At 38.6% G+C, this 22974-nt stretch overlaps 1 protein-coding gene across 1 annotated transcript; it reads right to left on the minus strand.

Annotated features, from left to right (window-relative positions):
* On the minus strand, positions 1-22766 carry LOC120524476 (matrix metalloproteinase-14-like). Its single transcript, XM_039746319.1, has 10 exons — positions 22319-22766; positions 14979-15127; positions 12636-12758; positions 12234-12541; positions 11904-12065; positions 11621-11805; positions 11293-11431; positions 10185-10335; positions 9518-9633; positions 1-4023 (listed from the first exon to the last, which is right to left on the minus strand). Exons 1-10 carry the CDS (start codon positions 22433-22435, stop codon positions 3671-3673), a joined length of 1803 nt encoding a protein of 600 aa, XP_039602253.1. The 5' UTR covers positions 22436-22766; the 3' UTR covers positions 1-3670.
* Between the last annotated feature and the right edge of the window lie 208 nt (positions 22767-22974).

The following is a 22974-nucleotide window of genomic DNA, read 5'->3' on the forward strand; positions in this document are numbered from 1 at the left end:
TTTTTTTTTAATTAAAAAAAAAATCATAGTTAACTGTCATCTACCAGCCCGCTCTGCAGGACTTGTTGACAGTTCAAATAAAAGCAAAAGAAACTTTGCTAAAGAAACCAGCAAGAAAAAAGTTTTATTGCTATAAAACAAAAGAAAAGACATGCCGACCACCCCCCACCCCACCCCCCCGAAATAAGCACACTGTGCTCCAGCAGAGTTCAATGGTGAACAAATGTTGCTATTTTTTCCAACATCATCAAAGCAGGTAAGAAAATCTGACAAACTGCTGTACAGAGAAATCAGTCAAATACTGGAATGCAGAATGTCGAATTGTTTCAGCAACAAGGATGTTTTTGTATTACGTAAACTGATAGAAGGCACGCCTAGGTTCAAACAGCACAATTGAAAATATGTATATATTCTTTATTAAGTGTTACATTTATCAGTCTTGTATTGATTTGTTTACCGACTGTATTCAGAGGGTACAAAAAGGCACTGCCACCTTGAAAAAACAGTTTGTCAGATTTTCCCAGAAACCTCCCACACAAAATTTAAAAAATATTTAATATACGAAAGCTGCGATACCTAGTTGCATTGTCAAGGAAAATGGGGAGGTGAGATGGTGGTGGAAGAGTGGGATTGTAGGAACCACTAGTGGAATATCACCTTCCTGCCAGAGATAACAGCAGAAATATTTTGCCTTCCTATTTATGTACTGGAAGCACAAAATCCAAAATAAAATTAAATCCATACAAAATGACAAACTGTATCATTTGCGATGAATAAAACAATAACAATAGAAGACATAAAATATTTAAATGTTATTCCCTTTATGTTACATTCTTTTATAAAAAAAAAATCTGAATTTTTTTTGAAGAATCAAAATACAATTATTTGGACCTGCCTGACCAGTTAACAACTGCAAGACTTCAAAATTAAGGGGGGTATGGAGGGGGTGGGGGTTGACTTTCACTAAGATTAAAATATTCTGAGAGGTCCAGTGGTTAATAATAAAAGAGTACTGGATCAAATCTTAAACCAGCCAGACTCATTGAGCGATCCTGAGGAAGTCACTGAACTGATGGCGCTCTATGCCTGCGACGAGTTGGGAAACCCAAGGCCATGTGCATACTGTAATGAAAAGCTTGCAACCTACTCTTTATAAAGTGCTTTGGGATGAGATTGGAATGAGAAATGCATTGACAATGTAAACATTATATTTACAATTATGAAGAACCAGTCTCTTCCCTTATTGGGTCCCAGTATTTTAAATTTCGGTTAATTGCCATCAGGCACTGAGACATTGACTGCTTTTCTGACAGTGGTATTCCTGCAATAAGCACTCTGAAATTGTGCATTGTGCATGATTTTCTACTTATACACTCTACAAATGGACTTTTTATTTTGCACGACAAATTATACTGGGTTAAAAACCTAAATGTCCCAATCAGTAACACCAGAAACCTTCAAGAAAATAAAAATAATTCAACGAGTACGAATAGAGTTAAAAATAACTAATGGAGAGCCCCACCTCTGAAAACAATGAAAATGAAAACAAAGGGGTCAATATACTCTAGGGGCACAACCACTAAATCCTGTTGGCTGTTATACTTGGGAAGTATCAGCAGTAAAACAATATGATGTGACAAAAACTAACACATATGTGCACATTGATCACCCTATACCAAATATTAGTATATGATTACAAACACAAGATTTAAAGTAAATAATTCATCTATTAGCTATCATCTCCACTAAAAGAGAGTAACATTATATTAATTAGCATATAAATAGGTTCCACTCTAATAATGTCTGTCACAGTCCTTGTTGTAATAATGATCATTTCTGTCTCCCTCTCTTGAGCCGAAAAAAAAAAATCCATATTGATTTTAGAAGTCACCTAGGTTCAGTTCCACCAACCCTCTAGTTATCACTACAGACAACAGCATACAAACAAAAAAATTACACAAAACAGCATTATCAAACCATTCCTGTGCTTCCGAATAAACCCTCATTAAAACTTACTATTTTTATGAGCCTCCACAATGCTATACTAAAGAATGTTTGCCTCCATTGGTTATCTTCAATCAACAAGCTCCTGCATTCCCTTTGGACACCTCTCCAAATGCCAAAATAAACAGTTCAGAAAAGTAGGGCTAAGCATTCGGTACTTGTGGAACCGAGAAGTGGCAGTAAGAAATTTTGATCCAAGTCAGGAGATTTTCATACTGCTGGCGCTGCTAAAATTTAATAAACAGACAGAAATTTGGAGAAACCAATGTGAGCTCATTGCTCAGAGGTGGAGCTCTATCTGGCCAACGCTACGCAGGCGTGACAGCGAGGTTGGTCAGTTTTACTGTGGTGCTTTCTTACTTTTACAGTGTGTTTAAAAACATAATGTGTCTGAATTAACAACTGCAGACTGTGGTTTTGGAGGCTTTGAATCCAGATATTAATCCATTAACCTAAGTGCTCCGGTCACCTGATCCATACTCTAACAAAGCCCCGGGGACTAAAACTGCATCAATAATTGTTTCATCACTTTTGTCTCTGTGCATCCAAAAAAATTAAAACATGATGAAAGAATTAAACATTTTACAAGGAATGGATAAAAATTGAGACACTATATGATCCTTTCCATTAGAAAAAACAAAGCTTAACATGGAATGTATAACTGGAATTACAATAGCACATGTTCTGGGAGTATAACAGGAGACTGGAATCCATCTTGTATGTGGTAGAGACATACATCAGTATTAAAAACTGGGTTGTCACATAATGGTAAAAACTAATTAAAATGAAGGGTAGGTTGCTGAAATCCCAACAGGTGTGTATAAGTGCAGAGAATCACTATTGGGTTAATTCCATTAGTGCCTAGTGTGAATACTACCAAAGGACCCTGAGCTACCGGTGGAAATCAGAACGGTAATCCTGCCCTCCCAGAGAATGGTACTTGTTGACACTAAGTAATAGGTGGTAGGTCTGAGGTGCTAATCCTGATACTGTATGTGCTTAAAGAGAAATAAATATCAAATTCTTTCACTCTGATGCGATGTAAAGAAGCTGAAAAAGGGAAAAAGGTCCTTTCAGCATATACAGAGTGAACATTACATTCTGCATTCAGATCATTTCCAGGGATGCAATTAACTATGGCTCTATGGCATGGTTTATGTGAAATAAACTATTCTTTCGTTATGTCATTTGGATTTAATGTGGGGGTGAGACAGTAAATAAAAAAAAATATTTTGCCTTTAAGACACTGCAGTTGTTACACATGTCCACTATGTGGCGCTGTATGCTAGGAAATATTCCCTTTAGAATTAAGGTATATAACTAGAAATAGACCACCAAACAGGTAGAGAATACAATTTAGTCCTTACGTACTGTCACACTCCCCTCACTCCATTATTACCCTGAAAGAGCAACTTGAGATGGCCCAGAGTATTTAGTTATGGTTTAGGGATGAAGAGAAGGGCTTACTTTGGAGAAAATGCGAGACCCCTCAGTGAAGCTATCCCCTGTTTCCTGGTGGTATACTGTGATCAGTCTCAGAGTAACCAGGAGTAATACTGGCAACAGTAAGGAAGGACGTGATTATAAGAGTGACAGACAAGGTGATCAGCAACACAGAGGTCCTGCCCAGAGCTGTCCTGCGCTCTGCAGCTTGCCTACAGCTGACTCACACCTTATCCAACAGAGAGCGCTGACAGTACAGCAGTCGGCGTGGTGTACCATATCTTTTGAAGAAGATGATAGCACCAAGAGCAGCCAGAACACACAGAAGAAGGAAGATGGGGATGATTATGGCGGCAGCATTAACTCCTTGGTCTGCTTCTTCCACCTCGATAATAATCACTTCTGTGTCTTTGCCATCTTTTCCAGGACCACCACCACCACCAGTTTCATCAAACTCTCCATCTCTGTCGCAGCCCATCCAATCACGAAGTACAGATTTGGGAAAGCCAGGCTCTACTTTCACATTTTGGTTGTTCAACTTCCAGTACCGATTGTCCTTGTAGAAATAGGTGAAATCTGCAAGAAAGGCAACACAGAGGTATCAACTGAAATAGCCCCACCCTACAAGTGGTGAACTGGTGTACAAAACAGTAGTCTTCCCTAGTCGTGGAATCATCTTGTTTTAGAAGATTGGCATCTCATTATTATTAAACACTAGTGGAACAGGCAGACATCTAATAAAAGGGAACGGAAAACAACCAGATTGACATGAGGGCTTAAAATGCATAGGTGTCAGGGTTTGTCAGCTTTGGACTAAATCTGTTTCTGGTGGAGTTACCGGTTGTTTGTCATGAAAACGGCAGTAATAGCATTGGATTTTGGAACAGCGTAATGTCGTTAGTCTTTGCCAATTCAGTTTGAAAGTACATTTTTACTTCTTGAACCTCTCTGTTGTCTATGTGTGCTTTTTGTTTTGATGTTCGTGAACTGTTGTATTTGTAATAGTTTATGCATAAGGAATTTTTTAAATCTTGTATTTTTAGGCCTTGAAAGTCTTTATCGAATTGTTTCATTCTGATCTATAATGTAAAGATTGGTGTAAGCTGTAGGTTGGTTTTTGTAGGGGTGTGGTCCACCAGTATAATTTTGAACACACAGACATCTTGTCCTGGGGGCTATCAACAAAAGGCGGAGTGGTGGCTCTGAGGCGAGGGATCTGCACTGACAATCGGAAGGTTGCCAGTTTGAATCCCGTAAATGCCAAAAGGGACTCTGCTCTGTTGGGCCCTTAAGCAAGGCCCTTCACCTGCAATTGCTGAGCGCTCTGAGTAGTGAGAAAAGCGCTATATAAATGCAAAGAATTATTATTAAAAGCCCCCATGAAGGCAAAAGATAAAAGGAGCTGTTGATACTGCATGTGTGTTCTAAATAGTGGTGTATTGCAGTCCTTGTGGAAGTTATGTCTTTTAGTAGTTAAGCAGTGCTCAATAAAAGTAGAAAGCAATGTGTGTTATAACTGCTTTGATCTTCTGTAAAGGTAGTAAAAAAGTACTTTTCAACTCTTGAACCTGTCTATTCTCTGTCCGTGCTTGTAGTTTTTATTCTTGTTCAACATGCTTTCTGTTTCTAAAGGCTTGTGCACAAGGCATGTTTGCATTAATCAAATCTTGTACTTTCCTAAGAAAATGAGGAAAGATGTATGCATTTTTAGGCCGTGAAAGCGTTGGCTTAAGCATTTCATCTGAACAAGTATGTACACACAGTAAGTTATTGAACCTGTCAGGTGTCTGTGCGTGGTGGTGGTGGTTATTTTTCTTCCTCCATTCAAGTAAATAAATATGCGCCAAACGTCATCAGTGAGGGCGACACGGTGACGCAGTGGTAGCACTGCTGCCTCGCAGTTAGGAGACCCGGGTTCGCTTCCCAGGTCCTCCCTGCGTGGAGTTTGCATGTTCTCCCCGTGTCCTCCCACAAACCAAAGACATGCAGGTTAGGTGGATTGGCGATTCTAAATTGGCCCTAGTGTTTGCTTGGTGTGTGGGTGTGTTTGTGTGTGTCCTGTGGTGGGTTGGCACCCTGCCCAGGATTGGTTCCTGCCTTGTGCCCTGTGTTGGCTGGGATTGGCTCCAGCAGACCCCCGTGACCCTGTATTCGGATTCAGCGGGTTAGAAAATGGATGGATGGATGGACGTCATCAGTGAAATGGGTTCTGCTTTGCTGAGGTTGTGGATCCCGTTTTTCTTGTCCAGATGGTGTATATGACTTGGTTTTGGCATCAGAGTGCAAGTTTGTGCAGGAAGCTGTCAGTGTTTGTTGCCCCCACATTATGTGTCTTGTAGTTGATGCACGTGTCATCGGCGTGTGTAATTTGTCTCACTGTCAGCAGTGGTTGCAAGGGTAGTTGTGGCAGTGAGGACCCACTACCCACTTGAACTCCATGTGCCTGTGCCTTTGTTCTATTTTTGTGCCTAACATGCGGTGTGATGGTTTGGCCATTGTTTTCATCTCGGCTATGTTGCGCTGGAGTTGAGGCCTAATTTTGAAGCTACTGTGGGCTGGATGTTCCATTCCTGGGTCATGTTGCATGTGTCATAGCATAAGCTGTCGATTTAAATTCAAGATGAAGCTTGAAGGACTGGTGTGCACAACATTTTTGCATGACAAAAAAGACAAGCCTTGTATATATCTGTATTTACAGATTCAATGCAGTCATTGCATAATTGCTTCCTTAAAGCATAGTAAAGTTATTTAGATTGTTAAGCCAATCTTTTAAAAGGCACGGATATTAGAGAAGATACAATCTGAAAATAATACTCAACACTAACATAGTGTTTTTATTTATAAAATGATTGAATCGCACACCACTGAATCAGACAGTAACCACTCCTGGAATCATAAATAACATTAGGCAATCTTTACATGTATATAAAACCAAGCACATACTGTATGTACATAGTGTATTCGATCTCATCAAAGACACTGAAACAGTAGAAGGAAACAAACACTATAGTATATCTGAGTTATCTTTTTCATTAAAATGCAGAATAGGAAGCCTGTTTTGTTTAACAGGAGTAGCATGATGGAACAAAATAATGGTTAGATAAGACAACCAAAATAATAAAAAAAAAAAAAAAAATCACAACAACTGCCCCTTTGCCATATACTTTTTGCAAATCCAATCATGACTATCTATCCTAACATTTTTTGAACCCATCTATTCCATTTCATGACAAAGATAGCCAGAGCCTATGCCAGAAATATCAGGCACAAAATAACAATCAAACTAAGATGAGATGCCAGTTTAACAATGAGGACACTGAGCCATATTCACTCATACTGGTTTAATTTAGGTAGGCCAATCAATTTAACATGCAAATTTTGGCCTGTGTTTTACAGTAAACCTGAAGAAAACAAATACAAGTTGGAATGTTTAGGCTTTACGCATCCATCCCTCCATTTCTTAACCCAAAGCAAGGCCAACACAGGGTGAACAGACATGCACACACTAGGGTCACACATATCTATATGAATCTATAGCCGTGTGGCAGAAGCTTCAACTACTTCACCTCTGTGATACTCCATTACTAAATATACTGATGAAAATTGTTTTTGCACGTCACTGAGAAGCACAAAGGTGTTACTGAAGTAAGCATTAAACAAAAACAAAGCGCAACAACTGAAGAGTGATAATCAACCAATCCTTCTTAGCAGGTCGCCACATTAGATTTACCGTGATCAACACTGGTCATAATTTTTTATCCCATACATATTTTCATCCTTACATTGCCAGATCTGATTTAAAGAGAAGTTTGATACTATACAGTAAGTTCCAAAGTATAGTGCCTCTGAACCAGCCTCCCACATCTGTCAACCAACTGGCATCATATCTGACCCTCACCATACCTGGAAGGGGGTGGATGAGATAAATGGCCTGTTTTAATCAGATCTGCACAGGGTCGGTTTGATCTGAACAGTTCCAAATTGTTATTAGATTCTTGTATGACTCGTGGATTGTGTATAATATAATAAAACATCATGTCTGAACATAAGGCTGCTCGTAATTGTACCTGTTACCACAGCACCTAGTGCCAAAGACAAGTAGTGTATTTTATAATTATGATATGAGATCTGAGCTTTTATATTGTGTTCATAAGAATAACTCAGGAATGCTTTGAAGTCTAGTTAGACAAGACATCAAGCTTTTTGGGGTTATTTTTGGCTCACTAGACCTGAAAAATACTTATGTTTAGCTCACTTTTTGTATCATATTTTACGCAGGAAATTACAACCATGTAATTAAGAGTAAACTCATAAGTGTCTTCAGCAAAAACAATCAGAAGGACTTAAAGTTGTGTATGCCACATCAACTGACACCAGGGGTTCACCCCCTAATTGTATGTGAGGGGTCAAAGTTACTAATTTTTACAAAATTTTGAAAAATGGGGATTGGTAATATAGGCATGTGAAATAGTATTTAAATACTAGTTTTGATGTTTTGATACTTGATTCTTTACTGATGTTCGTAGCCCTCTAAGAGCCACTCCCAGAAGGTTAAAAGTGACAAATTTGAAACATGAGAATATGGGGTACTGCTTTAGACTATTTCAAGGTCAGTGATTGTGAATATGATGTTATTTTTTATCCTTTACTAGGGTTCTAGTCGTTTATGGACTATTACAGGGTGAAAAAAGACATTTATATCACAATCGAGCATATTTAGACTTTCTAAACATTTAAATTGTAGCACACATTTTAATATTTTAAATATCTGACACAGCTGCACTTGCTTATTGTGTACTTCTACCTCGTGAAGTAAATCATCAAATTTCTTATGCTAATTCAGACTTTTTAAGGTTAAGTCTAAACACAGAGCAGTTTTAGCTCCTATATGCTAGCATTGTCAGCTTCCACACTAAAGCACATCATAAACAACCTGAAATGAAAAGTAGCACTTCTTTCCTACAATTCATGCATGCCATGATTTTCAATTCATTGCAAAAGCTCGAGTGTGCTAATACTATACTGTATTGAGTAAGTTTGCATTACTAGTCTCATTGTGGATGTGTTCTCTGCAATGGTTATATTTGATGTTGGTCCAGATTTATATTGTACTCATGAAAGGAAGACATTTGTGATATCTGGTACAGTTTAATCATCCCTGAGGGGGAAATGTCTTTTTGCTTGACCTTTGTCAAATTACATTGTATACTCATTTAGTAAAGTGTGAAGCACATACTATTATGAATCTGTGAACTCTAAAAGGAGAACAAAAAATAAATAAATAAATAAAGGGAATATCCATCCATTTTCTAACCCGCTGAATCCGAATACAGGGTCACGGGGGTCTGCCGGAGCCAATCCCAGCCAACACAGGGCACAAGGCAGGAACCAATCCTGGGCAGGGTGCCAACCCACCGCAGAATAAAGGGAATACTACATAAAAAATCATATGCAAATAAGGTAGTAATTGAATGACATATTCAACTCTACGGCATAGCTAAACTGATGATTAATAGCTGTTTCTAATAAATATGTTGTTGAGTTTAGACTTGGTGCAGAAATAGATCCATGCAAACAAACTCTGCTGAGACAATTGAAACTCTCCAGTAGCAGCTTAGAATCACGAAATAAATCTCAGTAAAAGTGAAACATGCTTAAGAACAAATTACTGTGACTTTCCATAAAATGTTTAATAAATGACAGTTTATTTGAATTTTGCAAGGCCTCTAAAATGCCTTGCAGTTTAAAAGGAAGATTTTAAAAGTGCCACTATGTGAGTTTTACACATCTGGATGTGAATTAACTAATCAAAATGTTACTGCAGAGGTGCTGGCAGACCAGAACAATTAATTGTGCTTGTATTCCTGTGTAATTAGTGGAGATAATGTGGACTTTCACAGCTAAAGACTTTTGCGTGAACTAAAAAGCTCTGCATAATTACTGTTCTGCTCCTGGCTGAATAAATACCTTGCATTGTGGTAATCCCTTACTATGCTTGTCTTAAACTAGGCATATCAGCACCCAAACAGTAAAGCTTCTGCCTAACTCTGAAGAAGGAAGTGCATCTTACCTCCATTGCCATCCATAAAGGCTCCTTTGGGAGATTCTGGTACTCCTTGCCAGACACTGATTAACCTGGGATAATCAGTATCAACTGATCTTGTTTCCTCTGTAAATCGGTAATACCTAAAAAACAATAAATTGTTCATTCAGTCCCAAGGTACCTCGTTTTTAAACAGCTGGTTGCCTTTAGATATTTGCTGTTCTGTCATTGTAACCAGTTGGTGGTATGTATGTCATAAACTGCAACCCGCAAACAGAAAACCACAATTCCACAATTGTTAATAATTAGACAAGAAGGCGACATCAAGTAGAGTGGCAGAGTTTCCTGTCACTGAACTGTGGCTGCCCTGAGGGGGTAAATTGCAGCCTTGGAATGTTAGGGCTGCTAAATATCAATGAGCCTGTCTTAGAGTGGTGAATCACATGCTAAAATGGGACAAAAAACAAAAAAACAAACTGTAAGCCTTCAAACAAAGAAAACAGAAACAGAAGATGAGTCAGAGATAGATCTCAGCGGGATGAAATAACTTTAAAAAAGAAGATCTGGAAAGACTAAATGAAAAAGGAATATTCAGATACATGAGTGCATACGGTATTTACTTCAAACTAATAGAACAAGAAGTAGTCAGGATAGCTTCAAATTTCAAGACAAAAAAAAATGACTAGAGACTCACTTGTTACCCCTAAAAAAATATGTTTTTCCATTGTTCAGCCAGTAGAGTGCAGAGTCAATCCTATCGCTAGGCAAACCAGTCCCCAATTCCTTGAGGGATTTAGGGAAGCCTTGCTCTAAGTTGGCTTCATTGAACACCCAATATTTATCTCCTGAAATAAAAGAACAAAAAAATCCTTTCAAATCAAGTTTCATTAAACCGTATATGTTAACTTGAATGAGTGATTAATTTCAGCAGACATCTGGCTCAAGCCTAGTACTCGGCTATAAATTTAAGAAAATCACATCTGTTCCATATTGCAACTATATTCAGCCAAAGCTCAAAAAGTGGTATGCCAGTTTGACGTATTGTACATTAAAATTTTGTGTTTTTCTTAACGTGACACAAACAATACTCTCAACTCTGTTTGATCTAGTTAAGGCTTTGTGGGTATATTGAATGCAAGATAGGAGCCAACCCTGGACGGGATGCCAGCACATTGCAGGAGCCCACTGAAGTACACACCCACAATCATATGAAGCAAATTAAGAATTGCCAATAAATAATAATAATAACCCTGCTTTTAGGATGTTGGAGGAATGCCCTAACAAGGCCTGGCTCTCCACAACCCTGCCGAAAATTGTGAAAATGGATAGGCAAGTAATCATTTCATAATAGTAAATAAAAAGAATACAATAAATCTACTAAGCATAAATATTGTAAAGCCAACCTATGGAGAAAGGAAATACACAAATTTCAGCAATAAAATTACAAATAAGGGCTCATAATAAGAATAAAATCCTTTGGCACATAAAACATGTAAAAACTGCAAAGGTTTAGTATACAATATGCAGACATAGTCCTATTGGAACTATGATTATTACTAAATGTAATATTAGATTTGTAGTCCATAAATCTGAAATTACACAATTACAAGGTTTATTAATTTGTATAAGGCATAAGGCAGCTGAAATTTACAATTCAGTGCTGTGATAAAGTTTTGTAAAAGAAAGATAATCAGAAAAAATGCTGAAGATACACTTAACTGCTGTAATTACTAGTGCAAAACAGTAAAGGTGTTGCTCAGATAGCTGATTTCTGCACAGATTCTTAATATAATGTGTCTAACCTTTGAAGAAAACAAATTTTCCATCCTTCCGTTCATAGGCACTGTTAATTGAAGGAGGAAGTCCTCGCCAGAAGTGACCAATTGGCATGGGGTACCCATCCATCACACGATTATTTCGGACTCGCCAGAACCACTTTTCCTGTTGGGAGGAACAGTACACAGTGATATGACAGTGATAAAAGTGTGCTGATGCTTTTATAGATATTATTGGTGGCTCTTAGCATTTTCAGTAGAAGTAGCCTCATAAATAAAATCACTACATCATGTAATTTCTTTTGAAATCCCACGTGATTTAAGCATTCTCCACCTATTGTGGACAAAGAAATACCTTGAAGACAAACATCTCTCCACGCAAAACTGCAATAGTGTCAAAGTTGCCATCACAAATGTTGGGACTATATGGTGAACCAGGGTTTACAGGAACATCTGGTTTACTTGGAGTCTTTGGTACTGAGGGTCGCTTGGTGGGCTTTTTAGGGGGCACGGTTGGGATAGGTTGTAAGTCAGGAGACCCTGAGAATAATAAAGGAAAAATTGAAATTAGGGTGATATTATTGTCATATGACCCAATAGATAGACAATTTTACTATCAGAAACATTATACTTCTTACCGTAAAGTAACTGGATTCCCCTGCGGTCATCTTCAGGTAGTTCAAAATTTTGAGTATCCATCCACTGGTAGAAGGGAGCCATAATGGCCGATTGGTCACCTGAGTGTTCCATTCCAAGGGCATGGCCTAACTCGTGAACTGCTACAAGGAACACATCATTGCCTACAAAGCAAACCAAATCAATGTTATTTTTTACTGTGACTGATGAGTTTTAAATATCGAATTAAATGAGTAGCATAACGAATCAGATTTGGACGATATATGAAATCTGATGCATGCCTAGTGGTAAAACCTAGCCTTAGAGTTTTATCATAATACAAATATTCTTACCATTTATGTCAATATCATTTACAGTCCATGGCTCTGATGAGTCAAAGTGAGTATCTCCCCCAATGCCAGGTCCTGGAAAATAGGCATGTGCCAGGAAACCACCTTCCCCGTCAAATGGTGTGCTGTCTCCATGGAAACCATCAGCAAACATGATCATGATATCAGCAAACTTCTCATGTTTGTCTCGTATTAGGTAGTATGGTATTTCTCGGAAACGCAGTGGAGTAACACTTTCCCAAACTTTGAAGGCTTTGCGGATTGCCTGGTATGTTTCGTATTCACCCACCTTTGGAGTATAATTCTGTATGCTGTAGAGAAAAAGAGGTTAGGAAGGTAACATATGTATTGTCTGACACATAAACACAAAAATAACATCATCAATGACAAAAGTATACAACGCACCAATAGGTAATTTCTTGATGATTCCATTTCAAACCCTGTAAAGCATAGCGCTTTCTTCTAACATTTGTTTTGAGTTCCGAGCCAAACTTGTCAGGGACTCCACATCTTGGTCGTTGCATGGCCCTGTAGGTAAGATGGAGTGTTAAAACATATTTCACAACATACATTTTAGTCTTCAAAGAGAATATCTCATTTTGACTGTCTTAGTTCAGGTCTTACCAAAAAACAGTCACCATCTTACTCTCTCTTTATTAGTTCTATATAGTCAATCTATATTGAACCACGTCCAATTGTCAAGATACAGCAGAACTGCAGTGAGAATGCACCTCAAGTGCATCTTAACTTGCCCAGAGGGGACTGGGCGGTCTCATGGTCTGGAATCCCTACAGATTTTATTTTTTCTCCAGCCGTCTGGAGTTTTTGTTTTTTCTGTCCCCCCTGGCCATTGAACCTTACTCTTATTCGATGTTAATTAATGTTGATTTATTTTGTTTTATAATTGTGTCTTTCATTTTTCTATTCTTTAATATGTAAAGCACTTTGAGCTACTGTTTGCATGAAAATGTGCTATATAAATAAATGTTGTTGTTGTTGTTAACACAAACGGGGCTGAGGGGGAAACATTCTGCTGTGTTTGTTTACCCTTGCTGTAAGAGATTATCTGTTTATTTTAGTGGATTATTGCACAATAAAGTCATGCTGTAGCAATAACTCTGTTCATATGTCACCTGTGTGTGCCTCACGATCACTGCATAACATTTAATGTTTCACTATTTCATGCCTGCTTTAATGCTGTTGGATGACATAATGGCCTTGTACGATAATTTATTAAAACTGTCCTGTTGTACTATGTATTTAATATACATTAAGTGTCCATGCATGTTAAAGTTGTAAGGTTTATCATTTTTTAGTTATTCGCTATGGTTGAAAATGTGTGTAAGTGCTCTCAGCCTGTACTCAGTGAAATGTCCATCCATCCATCCATTTTCTAACCCGCTGAATCCGAACACAGGGTCACGGGGGTCTGCTGGAGCCAATCCCAGCCAACACAGGGCACAAGGCAGGAAACAATCCTGGGCAGGGTGCCAACCCACCACAGGACACACTCAAACACACCCACACACCAAGCACACACTAGGGCCAATTTAGAATCGCCAATCCACCTAACCTGCATGTCTTTGGACTGTGGGAGGAAACCGGAGCGCCCGGAGGAAACCCACGCAGACACGGGGAGAACATGCAGACTCCACGCAGGGAGGTCCCGGGAAGCGAACCTGGGTCTCCTAACTGCGAGGCAGCAGCGCTACCACTGCGCCACCGTGCCGCCCTTCAGTGAAATGTGCACTACTGAATTGAATCTAATTTTGCTAAATGCTGCTTGGAGTGTAGTTTACAGTATGTCAATCACTTTTAACACCATGACAAAGCAAATTTGTGCAGCAACAAGACAGCTTTGGTAAACCCATATAATAGCCGTTTAAATAAATTGCTCTTGATACAAATTATATCACCAGTCACCAGCAACAGCAATTGTACATTCTAGCCTACAGAGAGTGCAAGATATCAAACTGAATACTTCACTGCAATAGAGGGACATATTGTAACACAGTTAGTGTAGCTAGTACAAATGTGATATTAGAATAAACCTCCACAAGTACTTGCTTTCCTAGTATATGTATTTACTGAAGTTGCCTCTGATGAGGAGGTATTGTTATTTCCACCATATACTGTATATCCTGCAGCCTATTCCTCATTTATTATTCTCAATCTGAAAGGCACATCTCCTCTTTATTGTAATGTCTATCCAGTTATTAGATGCCTTTCTTCATGCACAAATACTTTGGACAAGCTAATCATATGTGAATTTTCTCACCCAATTAATCCATTCTAGGATTATGGGGAGTAGGGACATATATTTCTTTCTTAGATTACGTGAAACGCCTTGAGCATGGGAAGGCACTATATAAATAAAATGTTTATTATTATTATTATTATTATTATTATTATATCTATGTCTGTGTCTATGTTTATTGACCTGGGAGACTTGAGTACATGGGAAAAATCATCCCTGAATAAGATAACCCTACTGTAGGACCAACACACAGAAACATGAACTCATATGAGGTCAATTTAGAGACACTAATCAGCCAGCACAGTATGCAACTCTTCCACATATGGGAGGACTTGCAAACTCTATCCAGTGTCTTCAGTGGTTTTGGGGGACATGAATATGTTAAACAATGAAACTAAACATGAAACCAGGTGAGCTATACAACATGCACAAAACTTCATGGAAGCTCATTTGAGAGCATGTATTCAAGCAGTATTATGAAAGTAACTTACTTCATGGTGTTAGCATCAAGTTCTCCTGTGATGGTCAGCCCATAGAATTTCTGCATTGTTTCTATTGCTTCTGTGACAGTTTGTGGGGACCGCATGGTATGTGTCCGCAAATCCCCTGGGGGCAAGTAGCCATACTGTTGGAGCCAGCCCTATACAAACAGACAAAAGAAGTACAGATGGTTGTGACATTGAAAAGATAGGCAGGAAGTACCACATCTCTACTGTGCAATATGCGAGGTAATACAAGAAAGGTATTCTCTCACTTCAACCAAGAAAAAATGGAGCTGATTCAAAGAGCCATTAAAAACAGATGACAGAACAGTGTGTACTTATAAACCACAGAACGAAAGCTTCTTCCTGAATGTTCAGAACACGGGGTTACAACAAGATTTTTCACTTGACAATTGTTAAATTTTAATGTTTACTTCTTGATTATATTAAAATGAACATGTTAAATAATAATGATTTAATTTTCTTTATATTGTAGGGAACAAACTGTCAATTTTTACAGTTTTGGCAGCCTACTGATGCATGTGACAAATACTCAATGAATGGAAATCGCATAAACTGGGCATAAGGTGCAAAATAAGTTATGCTTATTTTAGTTAGATAAAGTGAAAAATACAAACCGCTTCACCTTTAAATTTGCTGAGACAAAGAAGTTCAAATGGAACACAAAGTGGCTTGGACACCAAGCTGCATATCAAAAACAGGGTTGTACAGCTTAATATGAAATTAAACTTGGGTAATAAATAATTCCTTAAACATACATATTTGTCTAAGAGTAATAAAGATACTATTCTCTCTGAAAATTCCTTTTTTCAGGATATTGTTGGCACTTTTTCAAGATATGATCTCTAGATGGAAGACATTCATGTTTATGCATTTTCACTTACTCTGTCTCACTTCCTGACAAAGATGTTGATCTCTCTTCTTGGCAGCAAAAATCTCTTGAGCCCATGTTATTTTACTTTTACCAAAATACAATGGATAAAGAAGAAACGTAGGCTAGCTACTTTGATAAAGCCCAGCAGAGTGTTGGGGAACTTGTCACACAATTACTTCAAAACATCTCTTCAGTGACAAAACAAGAACTTGTACACCCTTATGAATGCTCCAAGCTCACTTTACTCTCAATTATGACTGCCTTTTATTCAAAACATTACCAGACAATATAGAGAAATAAAGATAATCCTGGAAAAAACAAATATCAGGACAGGACAAAGAGGATCTTAAATTTACACTTATGAATTTATATTACACTTCTAAACCAAAACTTCTACAAGTGACGCACTGGAAAGTAAAGTGACTTGTTCAGAGTCCCCAAACAACATTGAGGTTTCCGGTCCAAAAGCAAAGCTACTAAGATGCACTCTCCACCCAGATCTGTCAGCTATTTTCTATCTTACTTAGTCCTGAACAGGATTGCAGGGTGTGCTGGAGTGTGTGTCTCTGCTAGCAAAGGGTACAAGGCAGGAACAAACCCTGGACCGGGCACTGGTCCACCACAGGGTAAACACACACATAAATACCAACAACACACTAGGGCCAATTTAGTATCACCAATTCACCAAGCCTTCGTGCTTTTGGACTGTGGGAGGAAACTGCAACACCCGCAGGAAACCTAATCAGACATGGGGACAACGTGCAAACTCCACCACAGAGAGTACCTGGGACAGGAACCCAGATATCCTTACTATGAGGCAGTAAGCTGCCACTGTGCCGCCCTCTCTACCCAGATGTACTCTGAAAATCTATAAATGTATTTGTGATCAAGCTAGTAAGAATAGTTACTGGAACTGACTGTTCAACACGGTCTCTCTGGCATCTGGGCACACATATGGGTTCTTGTGGTTTTGAGTGGAGTATGTAAGTAAGAACTATTATTTAAATCTGATGTCAGGTTCAGGTTGGTATACATTAACACTTTCTCCAGCGTAGCTCTAGTTATATAAACGCAATGCTGCTATTCCAGAATATCACCCAGTATGTTTTTCCAACTTCCCCCTTTCTTTTTTTCACCATTTCACTTCAATGACTCACTAGCTCCCTGACTTTAATTACTACTGTATTTTAAACTGAACTGAGCTGAGGTAGTGTCTGTGCCCCCCCATCAAACCTGTGTCAGCACCTTTCTCTCCTCGCAGAACACGAAGAAAGAGGCAAGCAACACGTCCCCCAGCAAACACATACTTCCCAGCCAATCCCAACAGACACAGAGACAGACAGATTGCAAAAGGAAATGTAGGACTGTAGGATAACCAAAACTCCAGAGTTCTCTCCTCATAAACCGAGTTGCGCTTTTCCTAAAAAAAAAAAAACAACAAAACTGACAATTATACAAAAAGACAGAATGAAAATAACTCTCATTCAAAGAGACAGAGGAGGCGGGAAGCCTGGGATCCAAAAAGAAGTTACCAACTTTGCTTTCACCCACCCCCACCCCAGACCTGGCAAGACATCTTAAAAACACCTCCAGTGAACCAACTCCACTCCAGAAAAAGAGGCTTTTCATTTTCATCTGGCAGGGTTTTAAGACAAGTCTTTGTGTCACAGGCACAGCAGCAGGTCTGTCCCACGCATGCTACTTGGAGGTCTTTGATTACTTCAATGAAATGATTTTCCTCTCTTGCACTGCACAACACACTTTGTATATTTTACATCTACAATGCAACCAGCTTAAGAAACAATCTTAAAAGGGTTTATTTTTGGTCAAAGTTAAGTCATTCTCTCAAAATGTACAGTATCTTCCAAGTCAAATAATTTGCAGATCGAGTCTATAAATACAAACTACTCTGCCATACAGTCGATGACTAGGCCTTAATGTCAAATGCCTTGTGAATGTACACATTTTTTCTGTTTCATCTTGAAAAGTCTTAAAAGAAATCAATTCTCTCTACTTCAACTATTAAATGCACTGATTATTACACTGAATCATTGGATGTAATTTAATTATTTATGCTTCTATGTTTTTGTGTTAGTGAGTTAAGAATGCAATAGTAATTGTTAAAAGTATAACAATGTGATAAATTCACTCATCCATTAACACACATCAACTAAAACTTAAATTTGTTTTCCATTAGGTTGCTTCACGTGATGCCCACTGCAACAGGAGACAATGTGTAGAAGATAATGGTAAGTCATGTGTAAGTTCAGACTGACACCGTATCTTTCTTTTGGCAAATAATGTATTTATTCTTTTAGATCTTTACTTTGCTAAATATAACTGCCTGAAGCTGAGCCTTTTTGTATCTATGTAGAGTACTCCAAAGGAGGCAATGCAGCCCAAGTGTTGTTAAGACGCCTGATGGGCTCATTAAACCGCCTATTATACCTAGCCTGAGGCACTGGCTTGAAGTTGAGTGCCTTTTCAAACAAGTCCCCAAGCATGCTAGTGATGAAAAGAAGCGTAGTCTGCATCACTTTACATTACTAATTATAGTGATCCGCTGATTGTGCCTTTTTTCCATCATCATTCAACTAATTTTTCACATTTACTTGCATCAAGTTGTTTATTGACTGTGGAAGGAAGCATTTTATCTTCCAGTTTACTACAAAAATCCCTTATAGATGAAAATAACCCTAACATTTGGTTATTTTTCTGACTTATGTAAATTATAGCACTGTTTTTCTGACTTAAGTGAGGCACATTACAAATCCCTTTATTTGCACAATATAATGAGATACATTTTCTGATTTGGTGAACATTTTACTCATGCATGTTTAAAACAGCGAATTGTTGAATTTCCAGCTGTTGTCTAAACTGGATGGTTATTCTGCTATCTATCAGTAATTGAATGCTGTATAATTTGATGTTGTGTTTATACATCAGAACTGGTTTATGACTGGGACTTTCCACAATAATGATTCTCTAACGCACAGCACACAATTTAGGGTGAATTTTTTACTTGAAGTTGTGATATTTCATCACATACCTCTTGCCTCATCACTGACTTGTAACATGGGTGCCATTAGTGCATTGCTCATTTCAAAGCAAATCATACTTTTATTTAAGCAGCTCATTTTATCACTTCTTCACACATAAACAATAGTAGAGAGAATCACCACAGGTAATTTTCTGTTAATAACAAGAAGTCAGAAATATTTTAGTAACTTCCATGTTAACTAGTAGTTTTAACAAAAGGATCACTTGAAAGTAAGAAAGGTTTACATTCCAGTGTTATAAGTGAGAATTATGAAGATCTAATAGGCATGTAGGTAAGTGGTTGTTACTTTGTTATGAAATCAGCGACATGAAGTAATAAATTGTGCAGTGAATACTAAAATGATTTAATTTACAATAACTTTCTTAAAGCTTACTGTAGTTGTTTTCAGTTTTATATAGGGTTCTTTTTAAATACAAAATGTACTAATATTTGTCAAGGAGTAACACAAGTCAAAAGCATTGCTTTAAAAATGCAGCTAGGCATTCAGTTTAGACTTGGCCGCTTGCTGTGAAACCTTTCTACAAATGAGATCACGGAAACTGGAAAAGCACACAAGAGAGGGTCCTGGCAACCATCAGAGGGAAGGAGTGGCATGGATCATATGGCAAAGAGAAAAAACAAAGGAAAAACAGTGCAATCAAGTACAGAGGGAAGAGAAAATGAGAAATGACATGACTGAGCAGCTAAGGAACGCTTAATCTACAGAGTTCGACATCAGAATGGCTTTATTTGTGACATATTTTGAAAAGGGCCCATATTAAGATAAAATTAGAATGAATATAAATGTTTTTGTTGTATAAACATGTCACATGAAGGAATGCGTCTGCATAACTCCAAACAGGCAGACTAGGCTCGGCCATTTTACAAAAGATTTTGACAAACAGGAAATTAGGCTGAAACAAATTATCTTCCCCTGGAGCCTGTGGGCACTAGGAGATCGGGGAGATGTCAAAGCAGCCATAAAGAATATGACAAATGTCATGTGGAATGTAAATTGCTCACCCAAATACTCTCCAAGTACTTTTCACACAGTTAAGTTTCTTGTTGCTGTTGGTTTTTTTCCCAATCAGCTTGATAATGTGACTCTGGTACTTTAATTTCAATCACTGTTTATACATCCAGTTCTAACAGTTCCTTTGTTTCACTTTAGCAAGAAGTTTAAGAAATATGTCTTCTTTCTGTGGCTTTCACATAAATTATTTAGTCTGTTCTCTCTTAAAATTTTCTATGCAATGTGTAAATTACTGTATTGTTTGAAAGAATCGCATTTTCATAACTAAAAATTGTGCGAATTAAACTATTTAATCATATGCACCTATATTGGTTGTGAAAACTTTTGTCATAAAAAGTATACATTTTTAACAAAAAAAAAAAATCATGTGTTCAGGGCAATGCACACGTGTCTTCGTTATAACAGCAAATTACGTATTTTTACCTGCAGATATTAATGTTGACCAGACTACCAGAATTTTTTTTTTTTCAGTTAAAAACAGCAATTCACCACCGGTTTTGAAATTGGTTGAGACAGAAACCAAATCACACAAAGCACTCCAAGATCATAGCTTTCGAAGTCCTTAAATGCAATATATCCAATCCTGCTGTGACCTTGGGGATCAGCTCCTTGGCAGCGGGCCCAGCAGCATTTCGTGCCGAAGTCATTATGAAAATATGTCATCGATTCTTCAAAGCCGGACCCCATGCAGACTTCCTTAATAATTTTGAGGTCATAAAATGTGGCCTCGGGCTGTATTTGTTGCTTCAATTCTTTTTGCAGAGCTCTGCCCTTGCGCCACATTTCGACCTTTGCTAGTTTCATGTGTGGTTCAAAACTGTAGTCCCGTCATCCTCATGATGGTAACTCGCGACTTTGCAAAATATGTGACTAAATTAATGGTCTATTAGCGCTAGAAAAAATGAAACGGGGTTCCACACGACCACAAGCTAAATCTGCAAACGGTGTTCATTCCACAATGGCCAACACCCAACGAATCGGCAATGCTGCGAGTTGTATGGGTTAAAACACACACGCGGACAAAGGAGCAATCAAACCAGACCAAACCCTAACACTGAAGGAATATAGAACCTTCTGACCCAAACAACTTCTTAAGCCAAACAGACCCAGTTAGTACCGAAGAGGCGGGCTGGAAAAACCATCGCGATCTCGTGTCTTGCGCGCAATAAAGGGTTTTGGAGGGTTACGCAAAAACATTGACACGCACTGCGACAATCAAATTCCAGCCATCCTCAATAAACATGCTGACCGAAACAGTATTGGAGCGCAGGAACCGGCGGCCGAACCTAAAAACTCTTTGGTGCGTAGAGGAGATTGGGCCCATTGCGCAAATACTGTACTAGCCTCGTGTTTAATGGGACATCACGAGCCAGTTGAGAGATGTTATGTAGGTCTTGACCCAAAATACTGACGTCAGAAGGCTTTCAGACCCATCGCACGAAAACTAACGAGCCTCATGTTTAATGAGACCTCGAGCGGCAGCTGACAGTCGCTATACGTGTCATTGTACTAGTCGTATGATTAACACTGCTCGACTTAAAAAAGTGGCGGCGCCCTCGAAGCTATCTAACCCAACACCGTTAACCCGAATTAAACAGAAGTAGGACTCGGGAGGTGGTAGTCCCTCAATACACGTTAGCCTTCCGCGGGGTTGCTTTCCTCAAATCTTTGGCTTTGCAGGTTGAGCCGGTTTGATTCAAACGTTTATAGCAGGCAATCTATGTTTGAAGCAAGGATCAGAGATTCAAGAATCGGATGATTAAAAAGGAGTTCAAGAGGTGACCGAAACCAATCACCGATACCGGACATAGAATCTTTAAAAATACTTGGGTCAGTTAGTCAGCCTGCACCGTCAGCTAAGCACAACCCAAAGTAGGTCGTTCACACTACGCTGGAAGGCCTCTGTTACGGTCACGCGAAAACAAAATTACGAAACAACTGAAGAGTCACTGGAGTTCGTCCATCTGCTAAATCGCCAGAGACGTATACTTAAAAATTGTATTAAAAACGATCTGTTTTTCAATGGCATCATCCAGTATGGCACCGGAATATTTTTTTCGAATTCTGGAAACACACGTTTCACAGTAGCAGACAAAACGAGTCCTTCACTTAGTGACAATCGGGAGGTGGACAGTTGTTACTGAGAACTGTATTCTTAACAACTGTATTCTGTACATCAAAATTAAAACTTGAAAAGTGTAACAAATGGGAACAGTGACTGGTACAGTTCAAAGTATTACTCGTACACAGGCGGTTTATATACACTATACTCATGTCTATATAAACACACATGTGCCCACAAGTGGGTAACAAAAGATCTGGGCAGATTTCCTCCGACAGTCCGGCACGTTGTTTACTTCGTTTTGTTCTTTTCTACTCACCTCTGGGCTGAAGCTCTGTTTAACGGATGCTTCACTTAAATGCGAACAGACAATGCATAGGAACCAATGCAACCAGCAATACATTCGGAGGAACGTAGGAATCTTGAAGCATCTCATTTCTCACTTCACGTTATTCCTTGCGTACCCCAAATTGTCAGTGACGCGTGAAAATCAGAATTTTAAGAGCAGCAAACGAAGTTGCGATTGGAGTGAAACCGCGTTTCCAAGGGGAATGTCCCCGTACTTAAAAAGTTATTTAAAGCTTATTTTCCAAGCTGAAATCGTCTGGGTCTCCCAAGCAGACGCACGTCTTGCCAAAATCCGAACTTTTCTTTCCTTGGTAATTCTTTTTTTGTTTTGTTTTGTAGTCTTCCTCTGAGTTGAAGACGTGGTACTGCTTCCCCAGAGAAATCGGATTTGGCAGCAAGTTTTCACTGAAAGCGGAAGATGAAGAACGAACTCCAGCCCCCAAGTTGCGTGCTGTATTTTGCTGGAGGTGGAGTTGGGGTAAAAAAAGGGGAGTTGATTTTGGAAATCTTTTTTGTCCTCGACGAATCTGAAGCAGAGAGCTACACTTTTAAATAAGTATATTTTTCTTACACGAGACTGATGGATAATCATTGTAAATATTAAATGATGATTTAATTCTTAAAGAA

This window comes from Polypterus senegalus, chromosome 1 (assembly GCF_016835505.1).
Source record: "Polypterus senegalus isolate Bchr_013 chromosome 1, ASM1683550v1, whole genome shotgun sequence".
NCBI classification, from domain to species: domain Eukaryota; kingdom Metazoa; phylum Chordata; class Cladistia; order Polypteriformes; family Polypteridae; genus Polypterus; species Polypterus senegalus.

Coding starts and splice junctions, on each gene's coding strand:
- LOC120524476 (XM_039746319.1), bottom strand. CDS start 22,435: ATGAGATGCTTCAAGATTCCTACGTTCCTCCGAATGTATTGCTGGTTG. Junction 15,128..22,318: donor AACAGAGCTTCAGCCCAGAG/GTGAGTAGAAAA, acceptor CTGTTTGTATAG/GGCTGGCTCCAACAGTATGG. Junction 11,806..11,903: donor GGGAATCCAGTTACTTTACG/GTAAGAAGTATA, acceptor TATTATTCTCAG/GGTCTCCTGACTTACAACCT.